Below are 24,973 nucleotides of genomic sequence, written 5' to 3' on the forward strand. Positions count from 1 at the left end.
TTATATATATTATTTTTCATATATGAATCCATTTTTTAAGTGTATTAGCATACTATTTTTTGGAAATTTAGATCTGCAACCCTGTTCTTTATCTGCAGATACAAGTGCATTTTTTGTTTAATATCACAGATTTAGAAATAAATTTGCTACGCGAATTAGACAACTGAAAGTAAATCTTTTAAAAAAATTAAGGGTATATAGTCGGCAATAACAATTCCTATTATATGCAAAAATATATTAACAAAGGTGAACCAATTCCGTCGTGTATAAAGTGAAAGCTGCACTGGAGGAGTTAGGAAATTGTATAGAGACCTTTGTAATGTTTGATAATTTGCACAGCTGAGTATTGGAAAATTTGTAAATAATAGAAAAACTGTGAAAAGATGATTCATCAACAGAAAGGAATCATGCAGCAGTAATAGATAGGCCCTTTGTAATAAATGGATTATTTTCTACTGTCTAAATTGCACTGCACTCATGGCTTTGAAGAAATAAATCCAATACGATTTTGTTTGCGTATGTAGATGCGTATTAACTGGAGGTAAATGATAGAATCGTTTTTGAAAAGGTGCTGTGGGTGTATATGCCTACATGGAAGCCGTGCAGGTTGCTGGACCGGTTGATGGGCTTATAGTCACATAGCGCAAAGTGAGGTGGTTTGAAATTTATTATATTGTACCTATAAATGGCTGTGCAAATAGTTTGCAAAAATCGTTAACATCTGTTATAACTTTGAAAAAATTAATTAAGACTTTTGGCAAATATTGTAAGTTTTAGAAAAGCGTTGTACCCTCAAATATCACAAGCGGGTATAATTCTTGAATCTTGAGGGCCGTTATGTTCCTCTGTGATACCCAATCTGAGGTTTTTACAATATTTTGATTATGATGTGTTATTCCACAGGTTAGATGGCAACAACGAACTTAACATTGAAATGGATCTTGTGGATATAGACCAAGTTTTAGACAATTTGGAATTGCGGGAGGCGGCCGATGAACACAATAGATCTATATCCGCAGGGAATACGACGACAGCACAAAATGCTGCCGAATCGACTAACAATCCGTCTAAAGGGGATAATGGAAGTGCAGTTGTTAGCTTAAATAGCTCTAATCACAAAAGTGGATTTGTAGGTGTCTCCCAGGTATTCAACAGCTTAGATGACTATCAAAAAAATGTAGAATCGCTGGAGACTGCACCCACACAGCGGTATGATGAAGAGTGTCGTCTGATATCGGACGAAGCAAAGCCGACACAGGATTTGGAGAAAATTTCAAATGAAAATGAGTTTGTTGATGGAGTAATTTCAGACAACTTGGCAACGAATCAAATACAAGAAAACACATTAAATAATGATATGGTTGTGAAAACAATAGATGCTCGAAGTGATAGTAGCATAGAATTGGCTCATGACAAATTGTACGAAGATGATGCAGAAGATGAAGAAGAGGCAAGTGACGACTTGCACAAATTTACTGAAGATAACAGACATATTCGTAGAATTGGTTATGAAGAGAACGAAGTAGGTGGTAATAGCCCACTTTCGTCAGACTCCTTGACGACATCATCGTCATCGACATTCTCGTCAGGTCCATCTCCTGGTATTGTTTCCACCACTGACGAGCACTCAGCACCGCTAACCCCTGATGATGAGTGCGCAAGTGATGATCGAGATGCTTTATTGCCTGTACATCCAATCGGAACTGAACCAGATGATGAGGACGATGAGGAGCCAGGTGTAATGACTGACGAAGATATCGCTGATGATGGAAAGGAGAGCGACTTGATGAGTGCACCGCAAGCTGAAAGTACTGGTGGAATAGAAGACATAGCGGTAGGTTTGTCATCCATATCATTGGCAACCGGAAATTCTCAACTTAATTTACCCACGGTTTCTTCGGTTTTGCAAAACGTATTGGAGGATTTGTCGGAGACTACGAGTAACTCGCTATTAAGCCAGCAACGAAAAGAAACTGGAGAAATTCAAAATTCGGAAGTGAGTTGATCAACTTTTTTTATGTTAAAAATACTATTATTTTTAATATCAATGATATAAATATTTCATTTATATATACTGTTCACAATTATAGTCTGCTCCACTTGGTAGCGATGATTTTAAAAAACTGGAATCTGCAGGTGAAGCAGCTGATGAGAAAATTGCAGGCAACAATCTCGAGTGTGATGTTCCGCCACATAAACCACTACCAATAAAAGTTCTCCAGCAACCTATAACATTTGGTTCGACCATGGACGAAATCTCTGATGCAGAACTGGATAGCATGTTACAAGAGATGGACATCGATGATGTTAGCGAGGCTGACGTTCTGCCAAAATTCAATGTTTCAGCAAATCACAACTCTCCTCCTCAGCCACAGCCAACAGCTATAATTGCAAAAGAGGTTGAAAATGTTGTTGCATTTACACCACCAAAGTCAACAACGAAACATGAAGAAACATGTCCTGATTCTGAAGTCAACGTTGCCAGTGAAACTTGCATAGCAGGGAATAATGTTGCTGAAATGGCAGAGGGATGTGTTAGTAGTGATCATGTCAATGCGGATAGTTTTTCACAGGCGTCAACTGTTGAGTTTTCTGAATTACGTGCGCATTCCATAGCTGCAGCCCACACTGACACGAATATGATGCCAGTATCTAATTCCGTTGCATCTTCGTATACTGGTTCCGAGTGTTCCTTAGAAGGAGGCGTCATTGGGGGCGAACGAATCAGCGACGAAGAAGTTACAACAGGCACGGTCGATTATCTAGTTAAAAATTCTGCGGAAAACACAGACGATGAAAGTGGTAGTACAGATGAGGGAGCTTATGGTGAAGGTGCTGCGCAACGACCACAACGCCCAACATCACTTAATTTGCCTATGATACAGTCTAACTTATATGAAAATGCCGGACAAACGCCACCAGGAACACAAACAATGCAAAATTCAACTATGCACATGGAGAATACCAATTCACATGCGCCAAATGCAAGTGATACGAATTCAACTCCAATAGGTTCCCCAGAAGATGAAATCGGCGCCATTAACGAAGTGGCCGAGGCCACAGGCTACAGTGATCCATACGCAAATCTAGGCAAAGTGCCTCCAATTTGGGTGCCAGACAATATGGCTACAGGTTGCATGCAGTGTCACGCTAAATTCACCATGATTAAACGGCGCCACCATTGTCGTGCTTGCGGCAAAGTACTTTGCTCAGTTTGCTGCAGTCAAAAATTTAAGTTGGAGTTTCTCAGCAACACCGCCGAATCACGTGTTTGCTTACAATGTTTTCTTATACTTACCCAAAGGCAGCAAGGTGGCGGCGTTGTTGGCAGTGAGGTTAATGCTGGAGTCGATAATGAAGTTGCATCAGCAGTAGTTGCAAACACCAATGCTGCAGCTGATCAAACGGAAGGTCAAGTGCGTTCACCCAATCCGAATAATCCCATGGAATACTGTTCCACCATACCGCCCTACCGGCAGGTGGATGCACAGAACATACAGCCGCCATCGGTTATTGTGCCAGTGGGCGTGCTTAAAAAAGAAGGCAGTAGCTATTCCTCGAATTCGTCGAACGGAGGCGGTGATGGCGGCAAAAAAGGGCGCAAACGGAAAAGCGTTATGTTCAGTGATGGAATAGCGCCCGGCAGTGACTTGGCTAGCATGGAGCATCAATGGGCAGACGCAAAACATGCGCGACGTGGTGCCCATCAGCAGGGTGATAAATCAAGGGGCAGCAGCGGTGCAGTGAATAAACCACCAACACCGGTGCGCACGCAACCAAGCGCAAGTAGTAGTAATAGCGATGCAACCACAATAGGATTAGTAGCATCGCTGTTCCGCGGTTCCATACCACCAATGGCTGCAGCGGCAACAATGGCAGCAGTGCAAGACGATGATAAAGGTAAGCGCGAAACGAAATATGAAATTTGAGCTTGTGCTTTCAACTTTTGCCATTTCCACAGGATCAACGAAATCAATAACAAATAAAACGAAAGGCTCCAATAGCAGCGGTAAGGTTGCAGATGCAGCTATAATTTCGCGACCTAAACGTTTGCCACCTTCGGGTAGCGATGAAAATGGCTGCTTCATTCCACCGGGTGACAATAACACTTTGCCACCAGTTTATGTGCGCAAAGATGAAAGCAACTGTGATTTTGACTTCAAGGAAGTGCAGAACAACCAAGAACTTGTGGCGCGGCTACGTAGCGAAACGCTTAGATTTGCGTTGGAAAAGAACTTGTTCGTAGATGTGAAAATATTAAATCGTAAGTAAAAATAGTTTCACATGTGCTTATTGAGCGAGAAGTGTGTGAATTATTTTTTGAATATACAGTAAAATGCTGCATGAATCGCACCGTCATCAACTTCACAACTAGTGGCATGCATCATGTTGGCAACGATGAGCTTATTATTCTATTGGAACTTGAATCACAATCCACCAATGCAGTGATCAATAAAGAAACTGCTGCGCCAATACCAAAGGACATCTTTGTTCATCTATATGAGATCTATCGTGATGCTGAGTTGGGCAACCCAATCGCCGAGCTGTCTTACACCAGCCCCAGATCGAGTAATTTTCTGGGAACACGTGATTATGGCGGTTTCATCTTCATACGCGCTACATTTCAGTGCTTGCAAGATGTGTTAGTGCCGGAGCAGCCCTTCCTCATAGGCATACTCATACATCGCTATGAAGTGCCGTGGGCCAAAGTATTTCCACTTCGCTTAATGTTGCGACTGGGCGCGCAATATCGCTACTATCCCTGCCCGCACATCTCTATACGTAATCGCGAATCAGTTTATGCCGAAATAGCGCAGACTATAATCAATTTCCTAGCGGTGAGTAAGCTTGTTGTCTACCATATTTATCAACTTTTTATGGGTGTGCAATATGCGATTATCTATTTCAGGATTTCCGCAATTATTCATATACATTGCCTTGTATTAAGGGCATGTACATACATATGGAGGATCGACAAACGACGGTAATGATACCACGTAATCGACAGGATGACGTCATTAAAGCAATTAAAAATGCCAGCGATCATATATTAGCGTTTGGTGGAAACTTTTCAAAAACTGCGGACGGACATCTGGTGTGCATGCAAAACGTTAATGACATGGGCACCGAAATGTATGCGTACTCAACGCAAGCCATCAATATACAAGGGCAGCCGCGCAAAGGTGAGAGGAGGCAATGTGAATGCTCGCATTGATATTTAAATATGCAAATGTATGGCGTTTAAGGTTATGTTGAATACATATTTTATTCATTCAACTAATAGTTAATTTATGTAAATTTTTTTTTTTGTATTTTTTTATAATAATTATAATTATGTTTTTTTTAATATTTTTATACATAATTTTTATGATGTATTTTTTATATTTTTATTTTTTATATTTACATTGGTTTTACATTTTTTTAATAATTTTTAGTTTATAAATGTTTTTAGAACTTCTTTTTTATATAATTTTTGTATATTGTAAATTTTGTTAAACAAATTTTTTTTTATAAATTTGTTTGTGTTTTATAAATTTGCTTTTTTTATAATTTTTTTTTTTTGTAAATTTGTTTTTGTGTTTTTTTTTCATAGAATTTTTTTCCTCAAAATACTTATAAATCTTAATAATAACGATTAATTAAGTCTTTGATTTGTTAAATTCTTCTTTTTTATTAAAAGTTACTGGCGCTAGTTTCTTCGTGTTGAACGAGTCTCTGAAAAGTACGAGCGGCCTCTCGGGCAAATGTAGCATCGTCGAAGATGGTTTGATGGTGCAAATATTACCCAGTAAAATGGAAGAAATTCGAAATTCTCTACAAAATCATAAAGATGTGGAAATAATATGCGGTCCGGTGGACGCCGATGACCAGCAAACTGAGGTTGTGAGCATCAAATGGGTGGAGAACGACACCGATTTTAATGTCGGGTAAATTTTAGAACACTACTCTAAAAATACATGATAAAATTAATAAATGCTAATTTCCAGCGTCAAATCACCCATTGATGAAAAATCCATGGAAGGTATTTCCAGTATGCGTGTACACGATAGTTTTAACTACGCGAACGCTAACTACGCTATACGTCTTACAGATATTTATATACTTAAAGTGAGTGTAGTGACAATTACCTAAAGAATCTTCAAAATTAAATATGTTTTCAACCGATTTGTAACAGTATGACGAGTGGTACACATCTGCGCAGTCTGCCTTGGCAGCCACTTCCATGGACATCACGCGCATGGCCGGACAAATTGCACGCAGTGCATGTGTCGCATTGGTGCCCTTTCTTGATCTGCTGGTAGCAAGTGGCAGCCGGAAGCTAGCTTTGCGTGCAACCCTTCATCAAGAGAATGTAAGTTCTGTAGATAACGAAAATTACCTCCAATACCCATGTAATTGCTTTGCAGGTTTGCTACGAGGCTGGCACACGCGGCAACAAGCTCCCTCCGCTCTATATGAATGCTTTGGACGACAATTTAATACCGACATTGCATGGCGAATCGTCCGGCATTGAGGATGCAATAATTTTAGAGCTAGTTTTTTACATTTTAAATTGTTAGTCTATACTATTCTAAGCGGTATATTGGATATGTGAGGCAGTATTGCAAATAGTGGACAGGAGCGCATCTCTACGCTATATATTACTATAACTGATCTATAAAGTTAGCGTTAAAGCTTAAAGAAGCATAACATGTATAAATTCGTAAATTGGGAATGTAGGCCACAAAAAAAATTGTTACTTTACTCTGGCATTGGCTTAGCTATGCCATACGAGCGGCAACTAAATTACGACAATTGGCAATATAATGGAATGTAGTTAAACAAATATTATCATTTAATCAGCGCTGAGACGTTTAGCATGTATTATGAGTTCTTTTTATCAATAAGGCTGCTTTAAAAGCTAATTTTGTTGGTATGGGGGGTCACACATACACTTGTGTGTATATTGAATATACGTAGTTAAGATGATTAGAGACCTTTTTGTGTAATTTGTTTTTAATGTAAAGAATAATATGTAACTAAACGAATTGTAACTTCATTTTATTTGAAACTTTAATTTCTTTACGACAAAATTTTACAAGAAATAAAGTACCTATCTTATTAGCAATTATATAAACAAACTATAAAGCTAAAAAAATGCTTTCATTTATAGCTTTAGGGAATTAAATAAAATAATATTTCTTAAAATTAGAAATTATTTAACTTGAATGGCTGTATAACTGTCTAGGGGATTTGGATCCACAACTGAGAGTCAAACATAAAATCGAGTTATAAAGTTGGCACAGCTCAACGCTAATGGGCAACGTGAATGCGAAATGCGTTCTCTATGTGTACTACAATTTCAAGCTTAACTTAATAATTTCGACCCCCTCTTTGCTTCATTTGAGAAATACGCTCCCCTTTCTCCTATTCAATCCACGAGTTAGGTTATTAAGTTCAACTGAACAAGCCTTCATTTGAAACTCGGAGACATTGTTCAGTATTTTCTGAAAACTTTTCCAGAACCTATAGTCTAGTCAAAAAAACTGCCAAGGAAAAAAACTTAAATTTTTTTAAATAAACTTTATTTCACATTTTCCTCCATCCAATACAATATTTGCCATAAAAAATGCTTACACATATTGTACAAACTATAAATTTTCCATCAAAATCAGCATTGCTCATATGTACAACATAAATTACAATGTTAACATTTTACTTAAGTGTGTATGGTTGTTTGCATGTGAAAAAGTACAAAAGAAAATAAAATCATTAATTTAATTTATTGACTATAAAAAGCGAATAATGATGAAAATAACAAAACACAAATTGTTTGTGGACTTTTTATAGCTAAGTAGTGCCTGTTCCTTGCTTTTGTTCTAGGTCTTGCTTTATAATGGTGGAGAGATGAAGATTCTTGCGTCGCGATTATAAATAAAAATCTTTTCAAATTTATTTAATTTCATTTCAGCGCTTGCTTGTAAAAATATTTTATGTACATACCATACATATGTATGTATATACGTATGCTTAACCTCATTTTCCTACAATGCAATTTGTTAATTGTTTTTTATTTATTATTTTTTTAAGTTATGTACGCATATTTTTGTGAACGTATGTGCGTGTGTGTTTGTGTTGTTGCGAATGTATGAGTGTGGGATGAAGCACACGCTTCAGCTACCCATTAATATAACTACTATTGTACAAGTATATTTGGCAACTTTGCCACCACTCGCCAGTCGCCGTTGACTTAGAGTTCGTCGTGTTTGGGACCGGAGAACTCGTCGTGCGAGATGAAACCGTTCTTGTCCTTGTCTTCATGTTGGAAGATCTCCTCAACAAGTTTGTCGTTCTCCTTGAGCATATTTTTCAGCTCATCTGAGTCTTGACCTTCAACGGCGGTCATTTGTTTCTTAAGATATTCGCTGACCTGAAGAAAGGGAAAAACATTGAATTATGGCAAAGTTTGAATAAAACTGCTGAAATATGTATGTATGTATATATATATTATGTATATATGTATAAGGTGCATAAATGATTGTATAAATTAGTGTTAGTTAATCATGCAGTTTGGAAAAGTATTAGTGCACTGGAGGTTTCGCCCATGCAAAAGCTACCCAAAACACAGAAAAACTTTTGAATACACGCACATACAGGATTTGTCCGGAAATCAATAGGACTGAGTCGATTTATAAAATTTATTGAATCAATCGTTACAATTCTTTAAAACCTTTCAAAACAGGCTCCTACTGCGTCGATGCAGCGCTGCCAGTGCGATTTCCAAGCATTGAGGGCGACACTGAAGGCATTCTCCGGTATAGCCTTGAGAGCCGAGGTGCTTGCTTTTCATCGGACTTTTCAGACAAGGAAAGAAATAAAATTCATTCCAATCGATTGCGATTGACGGTTTGTCCAGGAGGAACAAATTCATGGTGCGTCCACCATGTGACTTTGATGTCAAAAAAGACAATTAGCATCGTTTTAACTTTAGATTTTTCGAAAATGTTTGTCTCTCCAGGTGCTCGGAGGCAACTGATCAGCCACTCGTTCGTTAGCTAGGAACGCCCTCTACCGAATCCAGTCGGTGCGCGCACGTTTCGAAGTACAGTCGCGGCGGAAGAAAATCAGTCCTATTACTTTCCGGACAAAATCTGAAGCAACAATTGAATTTTCATCCTTATTATGACGTCCGATGCTATGGAGCTTTGTAAAGGAAAGACGTGGGGGAGATCGAAGACGATGCTTCCCGAGCCCGAAGTTTCCAGGGAGTCCAGGTACTCTCTAACAACGTTTTACAAATTTTTATCACCAACAATTCACTGCAATCATCCCCGAACCCCGGGTTTCTATCTATCGCCCTGACTATATACAATATACATATGTATATAAAAGTAGGTATAATTTACTAAGGCATCATCACCACCATCACCAATTCCATTGAACGTTCAACATAACGTCTTAATGTAACTAATTACGTGGTGAAGAAAGTGCGATCCATACATAAACGTTTACCTCATCACGGCTCAGCTGCTTGTCGCCGTTCTCGTCGATCTCCTTGAAGACATTGGTTGGTGGTGGAGTGTTTCCGATATTGATCAATTCGACTTCGAAGAAGAGTGTGGCCTTTGGTGGGATGACGTTGCCAGCACCACGGTCGCCATAACCCAACTCGGGAGGAATGACCAATTTACGTTTCTCACCTGTGAAAATATGAACACATATATAAATTATAAATAGAATTATGGCCATAAAATAATTATTATCGTAGAATATTATTTTGCACTCACCGACGCACATGTCCAGTAAACCTTGGTCCCAGCCCTTTATCACTTGGCCAGCGCCAATTTGGAATGTGAAGGGTTGATCGCGGTCAAAGCTGTAACGAAGAAGGAAAAATGCATTGTTTAAAACATATTTATAAGAGTAATAATAAAAAAAAACACTTTAAAATAACTTTTTAGTTCTCCTTTAAAGCAAATCTTGTTACTGATTCTAGCCTTTACTTAAGGGAACTTAAAGAGATAGAATACCCCATAATTTTAAAGACAAAACACTTATGTATACATTTTTAACAACAATTTCAAAGTAAAATTGTAAATACCGTTATGTTTACTAGCGTTTAATACCTGTACCACAACCAATGAAATAATTCATCATCAGCCTTATTCTGAAATTTACGACGTGAGAAAAAATTAATGGCAGCGAGTGGATTTGAACCACCGCCTTGGAGTGTGCAATGGGAAAGGGTGATAGAATGGTATGAAATAGCTCTAAATAGAAGCGATGGGTAGTAGCATATACTCTGCCACTCATATTAGGCAGCCCAAGAAAATAAATGTACCATTTGCTGCCGAGTTAGCGACACCATCGGCAGCCAAGACGAGCCAAGACGCTATCATAAGCAGAGGTGCATATTTGATAATAATTGAGTGCGATACACTCCATCAAACGGCGATATAAACACAATAAAAACAGCATTGCAAAAAAAACTGGAATGAGTACCTTCTCTCAAACACACTCACAAGTCGCGTATGCATAAGACATGGTGCTACTGAAAAATTGAAGAGAAAAGCGCGACAGGGAACAACTCGCAACCATCCTTCAAACACGACAGTCAGCCGCAGCCAAGCGTCATGGCGCTGGTGAATGGTTGGTGCCTCCCTTGCAGTTATAGCTTCTTAAGAATTTATGAAAAACAACCGTTATTATGTTACCCCCACAACGACGTAGACATGATGCGGATGTTGATGAGTTTGCGGAAAACCAAATGTTGACATAATTTTCCTTTTCTAGAGTGAGAGCCGCTGAACTGATCAAACGAAAATTCGTTACTTGAGGTATTGGAGGAGAAAATTAATTAAACAATAAAGTTTATGAGCCATATTAACTAATTTAATGAAAATTTTGTTCTATATTAAGAAGTGCTAAAGAACGAGAAAAATATTATGCTAATGCTAATAATTATTAATTCGATCGATGAATTAGGAACCCTTTGCCCTAGCTTCAGGGAAGTCCAGCTTAGAACACAAGAGGATACGAGAGTACCGACCCGCTTCCATTTTACCGCTTGCGGTTCTAAGATGCCTTTCCTTGCTAGGTCATCAGCTTGCAATTTTCTGCGAGTCCGCTATATGCCATACGACTATGGCCCGGCACCCATACCAGTCTTATCACAAAGACACTCGATGCTATTGATAGCGAGGTTAGGTACTCCTCGACCAACTCTGAACGCACTGTAAATGACTTTAAGGCTAGTATCGTCGCTCTGCTATCTGAGTGAATGGTCACTTCTCTGAAGGAGGCTGTACTCCGGAGCAGCAGATCTACTGCTACCTTAATGGCTGCAATCTCGAATTTCGGCTTCCATTAAAGCTGCCTATCTAGGATGAGCCCCAGATATTTCACTGTATCCGCCAGATGCAGACGGATGTGTTCCATTTACGGCAGCGGTGCCACTGGGATCTTATATATTCTAGTAAAATATCTCGATTTTTCTTGGGCTGTTTGTGAGACTACTTCTGACAGCCCAATTTGCACTCGTATACGGTACTCAGGAACCTTCCTTTAACCATAGCTGCTACATCGTCTGCATAGCAATCACCCTGCAGCCCTCAAGTTCATAGAAGAGGAGAGATAACTCCACCTTGTTGGGTTCCACTACTCACGTTGCGTCGAGCGCGTGTGTTGCCCCATTCCGTTTTAATTACTCCGTCGCACAGAATACTAATAATGGCTTAAGAAGGAAATAAAGACGCTAACATTAATCGGGAAAAGTTTGTAGGCGAGAAGAAGTTTTGATTTCAAACACCTGAAACCAGTATTTGAAACATTGGTTTCTTTACTGTGAGTACGCTGAATTTTTAGTAGCTTTTAAATTTGATTATTTCAAAAGCATCTACATTGATTAGTTCAAAAATAATATTCGAAACTATATTAAGTGGAAGCGGAATGTTCACTGCCAGGACAGGCGGGTCTATGTAATCGGGATGAGCCTGTATTTTTAATCGCTCAAGAATAGTAATGTAAATGAAATGAATATGAGAATTGTTTGCACAGTTCTTTGCTACAATGTGCACGAACAAGTATTTTCCAATGCCAAGAGAGCAGGAGACCAATTAAGAAACAACATACTCTACACTTGTCCTTAGATTCTTAAAAAATTTACAATTTAAAATAATATGTAAAAGCATAAAAGTTCGTAGGAAATAACACAACTCCTGAACAACACTTTATTATTCGTTGTAAGTTGACATTGGCAAGACGGGAAACATTGGGAGCCACTGTTTTTGCCTCAACTTTGACAAGCAACAAAGTTAGGCGAACTTTGGTGAAAAATGAAAACTACACCAGCGGGACTGCGCACGAACGACACCTTCGGTGTAAGTAAATAAAACTGCAATAAAAAATATTCTTAACAGCCATAATAGAGGCGCAGTTTTTAAAAACAATGCAGCGATGGTCGGATAATGATAATGGAAATTATTTAAAGGAGAGGGACAAGCTGATTCGAGAATTTTTTTGAACTAGAAAACTGTTATGTTATATGCTCCGGGACAGTACTGGGACATAGGGAAGAATTTTTGACAAATTCACATTATTTTTGACAAAAAATTTCTTGGAATGTACAGTTACATATTTCAAATGAGCGGTTAAAGAGATAATTCTTTAAAATATGTTTATTATTCACATGAGGCCCAACTTAATTAAAAAAATTAGTTTATAAAAAAGAAGTAAAGGCTATTTTGATTCATTTCATCTCAAGTTGAACTCTAACCTCAATCCAATTTTCGTTAAAGCACAATTTTTATATTTAATGATGAACTCCAAGTAAGTTTTCTTACAACACGAACATCTTTGAATATTTTTCGAAGATGACACCCAACAATACTGTAAATTTATATCTATTTTTATGTCGCATCATCTTCAGCGCATCACTTGGGACCGTTAAGTCGAATATGATTATCACGAGTTGTCCGCCGGCAGCGTGACTATCACCGCAGAGCTTACTCGTCGCTGCGACAGCACTGTGAAGAAGCCAGCTACTTGCCACACACACACTTTGCCGTTCTTTGCTCACTTGCCGCTAGTTTCAGCTACAACTTTTATTTGCTACTTCAGCCGCTGGTGATGCTGCTGGAGAGCGCTTAAATATTTTATTTGGCTCTTTTGGGCTTTGTAACAATTCAAAAATATTGTATTTGAATTTTGCATACAACTTGACTGCTGCTCTTGTAGCTGCGTGTGTTTGCTTGTGGTTGTGTGTGTGGGGTGAGGCGCCTAAGTGTATGCTTCCCACGGTGACGCAGCTTTAGTGTCAAGCGCACATTATCCACCAAAATGCCGCGAAATTGTGGCGTAAAAGTGCCATAACCCCCTCCTGCACAAGACGCCAAGTACACAGCCATGGGGGGGTCTTAAGCACTCATGTTTTTTTTTCCCAGGCAAATCTCTCGGTGGCAAACAAGGAAAGCATGCCAAAACACAAATTTACAGTTGTGTTGTACATTTGTTTGACATTCCACTCTAAAAACAAGCGGATTGTGCACACTTTGGCAGGGTTGCATGTATCACCGTGCGAATTTTTATTACACGCTACGACGTGAATTTCCAGTGTGATGTGTTTGTTCGCATGTGTGTGTGTGTATATATGCATAGACGGTTTTTTACAGCGGAAGCAAGAGCAAATCATTCGCGCGTTTTAAGTGACGGCGTACAATTTGAGTTGCTTAAATATGCAAGTGTATTACATGTGCACCTTTACCGTTTACATGTTTACCGTTATTCTAAACCTTCATTCATACGTTTAGATGTTCATGTGCTTAAAACAAGTGAATCGTATAAACGTAGATTTTATATTTACAAATTTCAAATATGCTTTAAAACACATAAGGACATACATACATACACACACATATTGCTGCACATACAAGTATGTTGCAACCTTGCCGACATCATCAACAAGGCTTAGGTGTCATTTTAAAGCCGCGCTGATCCCCATAGATTTATGATTTAGGCTAGATAATTGTTATTTTCGCGACGTGTTGCGAGCATAAACATATCTGGTATATAACTGGTATATATGTGGATACATATGTGTGCTTACGATGTCAATTGCTATGTGCGTGCTGATACACTAATGCCCACGCTTTGTGGATAACCGTAATAAGGTTATAAATAAAATTTAGAAACGCAAACAAATTGGTGTTAAACGCAGCGATTTAGTTGATCAAACGATAGGTGAACGGCACATTTGTTGTTGCAAATACACACTGTAACAATATTTATGTTTATGCAAAAATCGTGCGTTTAGCATTTGCTGATATGAGCCATTGGAAGATTTGGAGAGAGAAAGAGGTATTATTTAATTCTGAGTGCAAAACAAAAAATAATTTAATAAGAAAATGTTTAAAGAGTTCTCCTATAATTGGTCTCAAAATTTAATATGAAAAATAATGTGAATGTGAATCGTCAGTCAAGTCCAGTCCTCGAAACACTTTTCATTAGCACTTTTTGGGATGGCCTTTATCTCTTTGATCGACTTGTTCTTCCACAATTCCGGCCGTTTTGGACGAATGATCCCACGCAAACTCTTTACTGACTGCCTGTTCCTAATGAACAAATTCATGATGCACCAAACCACGAATATCAAGAAAAAAAAAAAAAAACAGTGAGCATGACTTTAATTTTTGAGCGGCTTTGGCATGATTTTTTTGTGTTGGTTCAAACTCATAAACCCATATCTCTTCGGCAGTTATAATACTCTCCATGAATGTGAGATCGAAATTCGCACGATCAAGCATGCCAAAAGAGACCTGTTTACGGTGCTCATTGTAAAAAAAAAAATCAGCTTTATCGGAACGAGTCGAGCAAGAACGCGTTTTATACCCAAAATGTCTACCAAAATTATTTGAACGGAAAAATTTAGATATCTCTTCCCAATTCTCTAACACTTATCTGACAATTTTTATGCACCATATGCTTCACTTTTTTAATATTTTTATCAGTTGAAGATTAGAAGGTCGTCCAGAACGAGGCATGACTTCAACGAACTCTCGACCGTCGTTGAAGGTTTTGTACCACTCGTAGGCTTGTAGTTTTGATAAAACTTAATCACCGAAAGCCCTTTCCAACATTCGCAACTAACTTTGATTAGAAATACATAATTTTAGACAGTATTCCGAACTTGTTCCTACAGTCTCTTCTTTCGAGTGCCAATAGGAATTTTGTGTTCTTCCGATCTACCGTTTTGTACATGACTTTTGCGGTCTTGCACCAGGGTAACTTGTTCCATCGGGTTTTGATTTTCTTTTCCATGATTTTATCTAGATCATCGTAAAGAAAACGTATGGTTTTCCCAATGTTGTTCACGCTTTCGAATGTTAGACTACACCATTTTTGGCATTCTTGTCCACTATTTCATTGCCCTCGATATCTTTGGGCCTGGACCAGAAGAAGTGAAGTTGCTTGCTTCTGGCAACACTTTCCACTGCTGTCCTGCTTCCCAAGGCATTTCTGGCCGATATTTGGTACGAGGACACTGCCTTGATTGCTGCTTGACTATCTACGTAGATGTTGACTCTGGAACTGCCTGCATGTGCATTAGAGACGAGCTCCGCGGCTTTTGCAATAGTAAAGACCTCAGCTTGAAATGTATTGCAGTGTTTCGGAAACTTGAAGAATTGCTTGACAACAATGGAAATAAAAAATTGAACAGTATCGTTCTTGGAATGACAATCAGTTCTTTGATCTAAGCTTATATTGATACTTTGATACTGAAGAACGGATGTGAATGAATACGAGAACATCTAAATAAATTTGACTCGGACAGACAATATGAACCAGTTCGGATAAAATTTGATCAGATGGACGAGAAACAAGCTGAAGTGATTTGGTAGTGAGTCAAGGAGATATGCTGAGTAACTGTCTGCGCAGTCTTGCGTTACTTCATATAATCAAAATGAGCTACATGAAGTACTTAGCTGATTTTTCTTAAATTTGTTATACTACACTTCAATGCGAATCGGGGAGCAAAATTTTTCGAAAAATAAAAATCAAACAAAAAAAAATATTTTTACCTAAGAGAAGCATTAAACCTAACCGTGAATATAAAATGAGGCAAGTAAGCCTACCACTGATAAATAATTGTAGAAATCATAACGGGATTTTCTCATGAGCAATTCAGAGTGTATTTAGTAAAAGAATTTTAGATAAATTTCAAGAGAACCATTTGCGAAAACCTCACTTGTTCTGTTAACATAATGAGTAGTGAATCAAAACGTGCGTTAATCAATCTGAAGGACTTCAAGTTGTTCAGGGATAATTTAACTACTCAAAAATTCTCGGTCTACTATATGATTATGTGCATATTTTGCAATGTTTCACTTGTGATAGTGGCTTCGCGCACGTGCTGAGGCACATGAAGCCGACTGACTATACTATATTTATGGTATATACATACATATATATGGATTTTTCATGAAGCCCCCTATATGTTTAAAGTGCAGTGAAATGAGTGTGCTTGCTTCCTGCCGCGCATTATCATAAAGTCAATGGAGGTTAACCCGACATTACATCTTTACCGCACAAATACTCGTTTTTTTTTTGCAAAATTCCAACGCTTTACTTCGTTCACGGCTTTGCACAACACTTCCCCCTCACCCTAAAGCAATGCTTTTTATTTATTTTGTTGACTTCGCACCTAAATATTTGATAAGCTTCGATTTCGATTCTGTAAAATGTAATGCAACAACAAAAACAAAAGGCAGAGACAGTAAACAGCGCACACATCAGGAGTGTTGTAGGATTCAAATGAATTGCGGTGGAATGTGAAATTTTTTATTCATAGCAGCAACAAAAACATACGAGCAGGACTTTGTACACTCTTTAATGGCGCTGGAAATGGAGCTCTGAAGCCATGTGTGCCAACAATAAATGTAAATGTAAACAAACTCAACCCGACGCTCATTAAATATGCGACAGAATGGCTCATTGCCACTGTCATTGCGTCGAGCGGTGGCAGGTATGAGAGCGCCAAATGCTGGCACAAGCCACATATGCACAACGCAAGCTGATGCCAGCTGTAGTCGGCAGCAGCTGAAGCGCTAAAAAATTATTTCATTTCAAAAGCAATCCAATTCAATCCTTTTTTGCGGATGCGTACGAAGTGATTCATTCGACTGGTCGTGCGTTGGCATGTGTGTTTGTTCGTACATTGCCTTCGGCTACAGGATGCGCGCCAGCAAATCCCATAACGGCATCGATTACTAAATAATAAAGCACACAACGTTGGGATTTTTATGTGTTGTAAATCGAAAATCAACAAACTCCGCACCCAGAAAAGGAGAAATAAACTCATTGGGAGTCGTACGCTCCCCCTGTGGCGCTTGAGGAGGGAGCGTGCTATTCCCAAATACAAATGTATTGCAGAAAACTCAACTACCAGCTGCCATATAACTTACTGCAGTTAAAGATACAAATATGAGCGGCCATCAAGCAGCTGGTGTGGGACCGGCTCGACTTTCTTCAAAACGATTTGCGTGTTAAAAGTAGCAAAAGTCGCTGCTTCTTCGGCTCTTCGCCTCTATTTTCACTGATTGAATTGATTATGTAAGATCTACACACATATATATTTCTCCAATTCTTCTTTTTACGCCTCCTGGGTATCGTAATCGCTTGGTCACCACATTGGACTCTCGAATTCACTGACTCATCTATACACACACACATGGTAGCCAGTTTACTTGAATTCGAAGTCGCAATTACTCCGAAAAAAACTTCGGTTAAGTGTAAATTCGTTGAAGCTCAAGCGCTATGCTCTGCTGCTCCCTGTGGAAAAATTGCAAGAAGCGCGTAAACTTGAAATTTATGGCTGGCGGCTCTGCAGCACGTAGAGCCATTGGCGCACACACATATATTCCTACATACATATGTATGCGTGTAATTTTAAATAAAGTTGGTGTAAATTTGAAGTGAAAAAAAGCAGAAAAAAATTTTATCGTAATAAAAATGTATCCGCGTAAATTCAATCCGCCTAAGCTATTCACAGTGGGTATGAATTGCGAATTCTATGGTGAAAATTTAAAATAAAACAAGAAAAATGTTTAACTTCGGCTCCACCGAAGCTTCTAAAACTCCTAAACTCCTAAAAGTTGCATTTCTTTTAGCAAAAACGGGCTTAAAAACATTTTTCATAACGTGTGATCTAAGTAGAGGTACTTTTCTATATAGCTGAAAGTGCACACGAAGACCGTGGAGAGTCAATTCGGCACCGTTCGCAGCAACTCTGACTGACGTACAATATACAGTCTGGATAAGAACTGGAACCGCTCGACCTTCCCAAGAGACATCGCTTCGCTCTAGGGGCTCTGCGAAAGTTCCAAGAAAATCCGACGTTTTCGAACCAAATTTTGTACAGCGATGAGGCCCATTTCTGGATTAATGGGTATGTAAACAAGCAAAATTGCCGCACTTGGAATGAAGAGTAGCCAAAAGAGATTCAGAGCTGTTATTTCATTCAGAAAAAATTACTGTTCGGTGTGGTTTGTGGGACGGTGCAATCATCAATACATATTTCTTCAAAAATGATGCCGGTGAGAACGTAACGCACTATGATAGTCGTATTTGAGCTCGTGATCTCGGCGATATTCGTTCTCAACAAGACGTCTTTTTCAATGAATTTATTGAGACAAAACTTCGGTGAGTAGATAATTTCACGTTTTGGGCCGATCGATTGGACACCAAGATCGTGTGATATCACACCGTTAGACTTTTCCCTATGGAAATATGTAAAACGTATGCGGATAATCCTGTTTCCTCCCCGTTAACAGTCGAAATGCTCGTACCAGTTATGGAAAGTTGGATTCAACGGATGGACCATCTGAGACGTAGCCGCAGCTAACATCTCAAAGAGATAATCTTAAAAAATAAATGTTAAAGCATTTTCTTTCGAATGATAATAAATATTTCTGATTAATTTTCAAGTTTTTGTGTTGTTTAAAAAAGTAGGGAACCCCGAAATGGACCACCTTTTGTTCGTCCGATATTGAATGTTCCAGTAAATGAGCTTCTTGAAGAGAAAAAAATGTCTACAAAACGTCAGATCCATATCTTGAAAACTGAGGGGATAGTTTGCGCTTACTCAGACCGACCCACAGACGGATGTTAGTTATTACGGGCTTGGAACACATCATCTTAAGCAGGTAAAATTTATTGTTAATATCTTGTATCTTTAGCTTTTTATCTAACTAGCACATTTTGTGTCTGAAGGGAGTATATTCGACACACTGTGCAATGATATTTTTGAATCTACTTTGGCTAGTCGGCGGTGTTATGGAGCAACATTAATTATTAAAGCAATTCTAACACATATATACTCGTATGTTATGGCAATTGCACTTACAATATTTCAAGAAAGTGCTGGCACAATCTGCAGTCGCTAATGTAAATCACGCATTCGTGAGAAATTTTCAAAAAATAATACCTTACTTAAATTTAGAGTAATCCAAATCACTTATAACATGATGTAGCAGAATATTACTAGTAAATCTACACGTATGATATCAAAGGATAAAATTTAAGGCAAAACTTTAGCACTAGCTTTAGCTGAGCTTTGCTTAAGAAAAGTTGGCTTATTTCAACTAAGCCTTATTTTGAATATGATTGCTATTGAGTGAGGTTATAATAGACAATATACGAGGTTGTGGTATGCGGACGGTGGAGGAAGATGGAATGCTTTATTCTTAGTAATAGCAATATGTATTCTTCTTCTTCTTCTTTTTCTTTACTGGCATAGACACCGCTTAGGCGATTATAGTATTGGGATAAATAATAATAATAATTACTTCCGATCGCAGCTGTCTAAACGTAATCCACAAGGCAATCGATAAGGTAATCAATCGTTAAGAGTCGCGAATAACGGTAAGTAATAATTCATACTTAAAAGAAAAGTGTGTCAATTGACACAGCTGCCTTGACTGTGCCTATTATCAAGCGCCAATTATTGTAGCGGCGAGAAAGCTGCAGCTTAGGAAGCGGAGGGCGAGCAAGCGGAGAATACAATTGGTACTGTAAGCATTGTAACAATGAGCTCGAACAACTCCGCGCTTACCTTCGATAGAGCAAAAAACCATAAACAGTGTAATTTAATGATAGCTCCATATGAGTGCCCACATACACACATACATATATACATAACAACAAACATATGATTATATAGCCATGAGTATGCGACAAGTTTGCAACTGCCGCTGCCTATTACCAGATAAAGCAGCTTATTGTCGTCGTCGCCTTGGTGAGTGACCGTGACAATTATAGTAAATATTGTTGCAACTTGGCAGTGGCAGGCAGTCATTCAACCGCGTGCTGCAGGCATGCAACATGCATTAGAGCGCAGCGGCAAGGCAATTAGCTGCAGCAAAGCAGATACGAGTGTTAATGCCAACAACTGTGTACATGTGCCGATGTACAACAACAAATACCGAAGCTAAAAGCGAAACCTTGCCACTTGCCACTCGTGTGCAAAAAAAGGTGCAATCAAGTAAATATGTTTGCTGTGTGCGTAACGTGTTTTAACGCCGCTGCTGTTGACTTCCTGATTTGTTGCGTTAATTGTTGGCGCTTACATCCAGCTTGCTTTTTGTTGTTGCTGCGCATGCATTCGGCCAAAGGAGTTGCATTGGCCAGCGCTTTCGCAGCGCGGACAAGTTTTTCTGGCCAACTGCCTTCGGTTTTTGTTTATTTGCGCATTTATTTGTCGTCCGTCGTCATTGCGTCGCAGCGCACGCAATCCCTAAGCCGACTTAAGCCTTAATGGGCGGCGTAAACACAAATGGCCGACGCGCCGAATGCGAAACAGCTGGCGAGTGGTGCGTAGCTTGCCAAGCAGATGGCCGCGGCTGCGAATTTACTCTTAATTTTTCTTATTTTGTGTTATTTAATCGCGTTTTTTCTGTTATTTTCGACGCTCAATTAACGGCGGCGCGTTTGCGGAGCCAAAACTTTCACTTGGCTTGGAATGCTGGCAAATACACAGGGACACATACACGCACACATATTTTATTGTCGTCGTATATCTGCAGTCATCTTCCCACCATTCACCTGCTTATTTAATTTTATGGAGAGTATTTACGTTTTTATTTCATAATCCGCGTATGCACCTTGTAAATTGCATTGCCCTCGGCCAAGTGTTTGCCATTCCATTCATGCACACAGGCTTCCGCGCTCACTAGCTGGTGTGTTACTGCGTTGTTGCATCGTCCATCCATTCAACAACATGTCACATGCCTCTCCGGGCCATTAAAAACTTATGAAACATCTTCAATTTATGTTTTCACCAGCGCATTCCTCCACGCCACTTTCCATAAGTTAGCGCATCCTTTTAGCTACTGAGATGTGTGCTGTTGCTTCAAGGAGTGATAGTGGTTTTGCATACACGCATGTGTTTTTTGTTGTCTTTGTATTGTTATCGGTGCCGTGAAGAAGTTTTCAGCTAGCACAAGTACTTGGTAAGGTGTGAAGAAGAAGAAATGGTCTTTTCCCTATTCATAACAGGAAAACATACACCTGAAAAATGAGACGAACGACGAACTGACAGGTGGGGATGCTACAGTGAGCTATTTTGTTAAAGAGTAGAGTAGTAAGTTCTAAACATAATGAGTTTACATTTACGGTAACGAAATTGAATATTGATTGAATAAAAATGAGATGGTCTTTACTATATATACATCGTCATCATCATTTGCCGCATCTCCCATTGGAGTAGAGGACGATTATAAATTTCGAACTTTCTCGACATAATATTCGAAAAAGAAATTTCTTTTAGTATTTTTCATTTTAGTTATAAGGGGTGTAATTTATATTTCCGATCTAACAACGGCAGCAAAGAACTAATAATGTGCTTGCATCAGCTTCTTAGTAGAATATGGTCGGACATAAGCATGTCCAACTCTTCGAAAAGACTCGAGAAAAGAGCCACCACATCTTCGTCGATTGCAAAGCAGCTTTCGACAGCACGAAAAGGAGCTGCCTTTATGCCGCGATATCTGAATTTGGTATCCCCGCAAAACTAATACGTACTGACGTTGAGACCAAACTCTGTAAGTCACAAATTATTCTCGTCCACCAATATGGTGTAGAGGTATGGACCACGATAATATCTGATGAGTCGACGTTAGGAGTTCCGCGAAAGATTTTTGGAGATGGAACGATGAGCTGTATAGGTCATTATCAGACATAGTTCAGCGAATTAAAAGACAGCGGCTACGCTGGCTAGGTCATGATGAAAAGACTCCAGCTCTGAAAGTATTCGACGCAGTATCCAGCGGAGGAAACAGAGGAAGAGGAAGATATTCACTCCGTTGAAAAGACCAGTTGGAGAAGGACCTGACTACACTTGGAATCTAAAATTGGCGTCAAACAACGACAATGAAGAACGACTAGCGCGCTATTGTTAACTCGGCTACAACGTAAGTTGTGTCTACGCCAATAAGGAAGAAGAAAATGACATACTGTGCATGCTTTCAACTCAAGAAACTTTGGCAACACAAAAAGACCGACCACATGAACGTCAAAAGAGCGAGTTATTGTCTGCAATTTTTTTAGCGGTTGGCGTGATGTAACATGAGCAACAAATTAATATTTTTTGGAAATACCCCAACCACACCATAATATTTTACAGCGACGCTGGGCGCTAGTTGATTAGTTTAGAGGCAAAATGTGTCATTGCAATGCGATACAAAGGCACAAAAGGAGTTGGCATGGGGTGGGAGATGGAATGTTATCAGTTCACGTTATGAAACAGGAGATGAGAATACATATGTTTCATGAAAATGTATGCTTTTAGGCGCGGAGCTGCTGACCCACTTTCTTTTGCATATACTTAATTGATCAAAATGTTGGGAGGCAGCGATTTTTCTTAATATCTCGACTCTCACTGGGGGACATAAATTACTTATCGTCTCTTTGACAGTCATAAGATAGGACTGCAGGTCACTGACTAATTTCAGTAACCTCCCAAACGTAACCAGAGAAAGTGATGCCCCACATAGTTGTGTATTTAAAAGCAAAAACAATTTATTAGCTCGCCAAGTTGAGCTGCCAGTCAAGCAAAGAGATGAACAGTTGTGGGGAAGATATGTGAGTGAACGGGACAACAAGTGGAACTAAGATAAGCGTAAATAACTCCAACAATATGCTCCAACCTTGGTATAAATCATTTTGCATTGTTCTTGAGTAACTCACGTGCTGCCTTTAATATGTATAGTTGGCCACATAACCAATTTCTTCTTCCAACTAAGTAAAGCACTCGCTTTACTTTGCCGCATTGACACAGCGCACGTGCTACATTTACAAAAACAAAGCGACAACTTTCAATGGCGAGCGTTGGCTGTTGACAACTGTGTCCTATTGTCCTTGCACCTGTCTCTGCAGCCTTTAAATCTATCTGTTTTTCTGCTCATTTACGAGGGGGTGGGAAGATAAAAGCCGTGAGAACGTGACCCGACTTTTTTCGCTGTGCCACTGCATTCACTTAATTATTTATGAAATTGTTATAGTCTGGTTTGGTCCGCTTCCACTTCAACTTGCCCAGCCACTAAATTATCAAACTCAACTTGTGGACACACATACAAGCATAGGTATGTATTAAAATGCGTTGCCATACCCGCTCAACCTCCGCTTGTTGCCATTTTAATTATGCAAACGTTGATGAAATTGCAAACAAATGGCTACGAACCCGTTATGAGGATGCTACACTGTGACTTTCTTCGTGAAGGAATACCCTGCACAGGCTGCTTATATGTAGATATGTATGTATGTATATTTACTATATATTTCGGTGTGTTTGAATTTTTGTTTGCATTTGAGTGTTCCGAATTAATTTTTCAATTTAATTGTCTGCCCAATTGAATGGGTTAAACGGACTGAATTATATTATTATTATTTTTTTGTATTACTGTTATATTAAATTGAATATAAATAGAGATTTCAAACTATACATGCAAACATATTTCCCATTGCAAAGTCTTATTTTTGTCATTTGACTAGAGTTGCCACAAGGTTCCAGGTAATCTTGATTACTAATAACTGAACAAAAACAAGGTAGGAAAATTATGCAAAGTGTTTTCGAGATCAGATGTTGATTCCAATTATGGAATCCAAAAAACTTGGGACAGAAATCGAACACTTTGCTGAAAATAGGATTTTGTGTTTAGTGTGATTCGATAAGCCTCAATTAACACAAGGCTACTCCTGGTGGCTTCTTTGCAGCCTACAAACCGACGAGGGATAGGTGGACGGCGAGAAATCGCTGGCAGAAGTGCCTGCTATTAACGTAGAGTAGACGTACTGATCCGAAGGGTAACCTCTTTCAGGGAGGTGATCATTCACTACGACAGCAGAGCGGCAATACTAGCGTTGAGCTTACTAACTATGCGCTCAAGGTTAGTTAAGAAGCGTCTATTCTCACAAGAAGAATTATTATGGGACATTGAACAATAGACATTCATCCGGTGCGGCTAAAGAACTTTTCGGATACAAATTATTGAGGTGGAAACTACCTCTTCTCCTTTTTTCCTTGTATTTTTTAAATTCTACAGTACCTCTAGAATCTTCTCCCAAAATTTCAGGTTGATTCGAGTAATAGTTTCGGAGAGAACTTGTACGCTCAAGGCTAGCGAGGCTAAGAGCGCCGCCTTTAAACGCGTTTTTCTCAAAACTGTGTTGTTTAAGTCGGTTGGCAAGTTTCCCCGAGAACTACACAACCGATTTTCATGAAATTTTACACAGGTCTTTGAGATACAATTCTTAAAGACTTAGACGAAGGATTTTTTTTCGATTACAACTATTTGAAAAAAAATATAGCGAAATTTTCATCAAAATTTTATTTTTTTTTGTAAAAATATTTGCCAAAAATCCAATGTTCAGTGTTTTCCTTCGTTCAGATTCTACGTTAAGGTTTTAACTAAAACACGGGTTTTTATACTTTAAATGATCCTTT

At 38.9% G+C, this 24,973-nt stretch overlaps 2 protein-coding genes across 8 annotated transcripts in view; one reads left to right on the forward strand and one right to left on the reverse strand.

Annotated features, from left to right (window-relative positions):
* Positions 1 to 37: 37 nt before the first annotated feature.
* Positions 38 to 7,028, forward strand: LOC105222840 (zinc finger FYVE domain-containing protein 9). Of its 4 annotated transcripts, none has more exons than XM_011200358.4 (10): positions 38 to 193; positions 904 to 1,996; positions 2,091 to 3,900; positions 3,962 to 4,264; positions 4,333 to 4,838; positions 4,910 to 5,183; positions 5,681 to 5,927; positions 5,988 to 6,108; positions 6,176 to 6,352; positions 6,408 to 7,028. In XM_011200358.4, exons 2-10 carry the CDS (start codon positions 935 to 937, stop codon positions 6,558 to 6,560), a joined length of 4,653 nt encoding a protein of 1,550 aa, XP_011198660.2. In that variant the 5' UTR covers positions 38 to 193; positions 904 to 934; the 3' UTR covers positions 6,561 to 7,028. The 4 variants fall into 4 exon arrangements, with proteins under 4 accessions (XP_011198660.2, XP_011198662.2, XP_049307718.1 ...); XM_011200360.4 differs by having other exon boundaries at positions 71 to 193; positions 909 to 1,996; XM_049451761.1 differs by lacking the exon at positions 38 to 193 and adding an exon at positions 228 to 246.
* A 716-nt stretch (positions 7,029 to 7,744) lies between these two features.
* Positions 7,745 to 24,973, reverse strand: part of LOC105222853 (uncharacterized) — a 32,677-nt gene continuing 15,448 nt past the window's right edge. For 2 of the 4 annotated variants that reach the window (XM_049451778.1, XM_049451777.1), the window contains exons 3-5: positions 9,768 to 9,856; positions 9,493 to 9,680; positions 7,745 to 8,410 (exon numbers count right to left, since the gene is read on the reverse strand). In XM_049451778.1, the coding sequence (XP_049307735.1) occupies positions 8,231 to 8,410; positions 9,493 to 9,680; positions 9,768 to 9,856 (457 nt within the window). In that variant the 3' untranslated portion in view covers positions 7,745 to 8,230. Of the gene's footprint in view, positions 8,411 to 9,480; positions 9,681 to 9,767; positions 9,857 to 24,973 lie in introns of all 4 variants that reach the window. The other 2 variants (XM_049451776.1, XM_049451775.1) reach the window with 1 other exon arrangement.

The sequence above is a fragment of the Bactrocera dorsalis genome, chromosome 3, assembly GCF_023373825.1.
Source record: "Bactrocera dorsalis isolate Fly_Bdor chromosome 3, ASM2337382v1, whole genome shotgun sequence".
Lineage (NCBI taxonomy): Eukaryota > Metazoa > Arthropoda > Insecta > Diptera > Tephritidae > Bactrocera > Bactrocera dorsalis.

Coding starts and splice junctions, on each gene's coding strand:
- LOC105222840 (XM_011200358.4), top strand. CDS start 935: ATGGATCTTGTGGATATAGACCAAGTTTTAGACAATTTGGAATTGCGG. Junction 4,839..4,909: donor CTATAATCAATTTCCTAGCG/GTGAGTAAGCTT, acceptor TATCTATTTCAG/GATTTCCGCAATTATTCATA. Junction 6,109..6,175: donor CAGATATTTATATACTTAAA/GTGAGTGTAGTG, acceptor GATTTGTAACAG/TATGACGAGTGGTACACATC.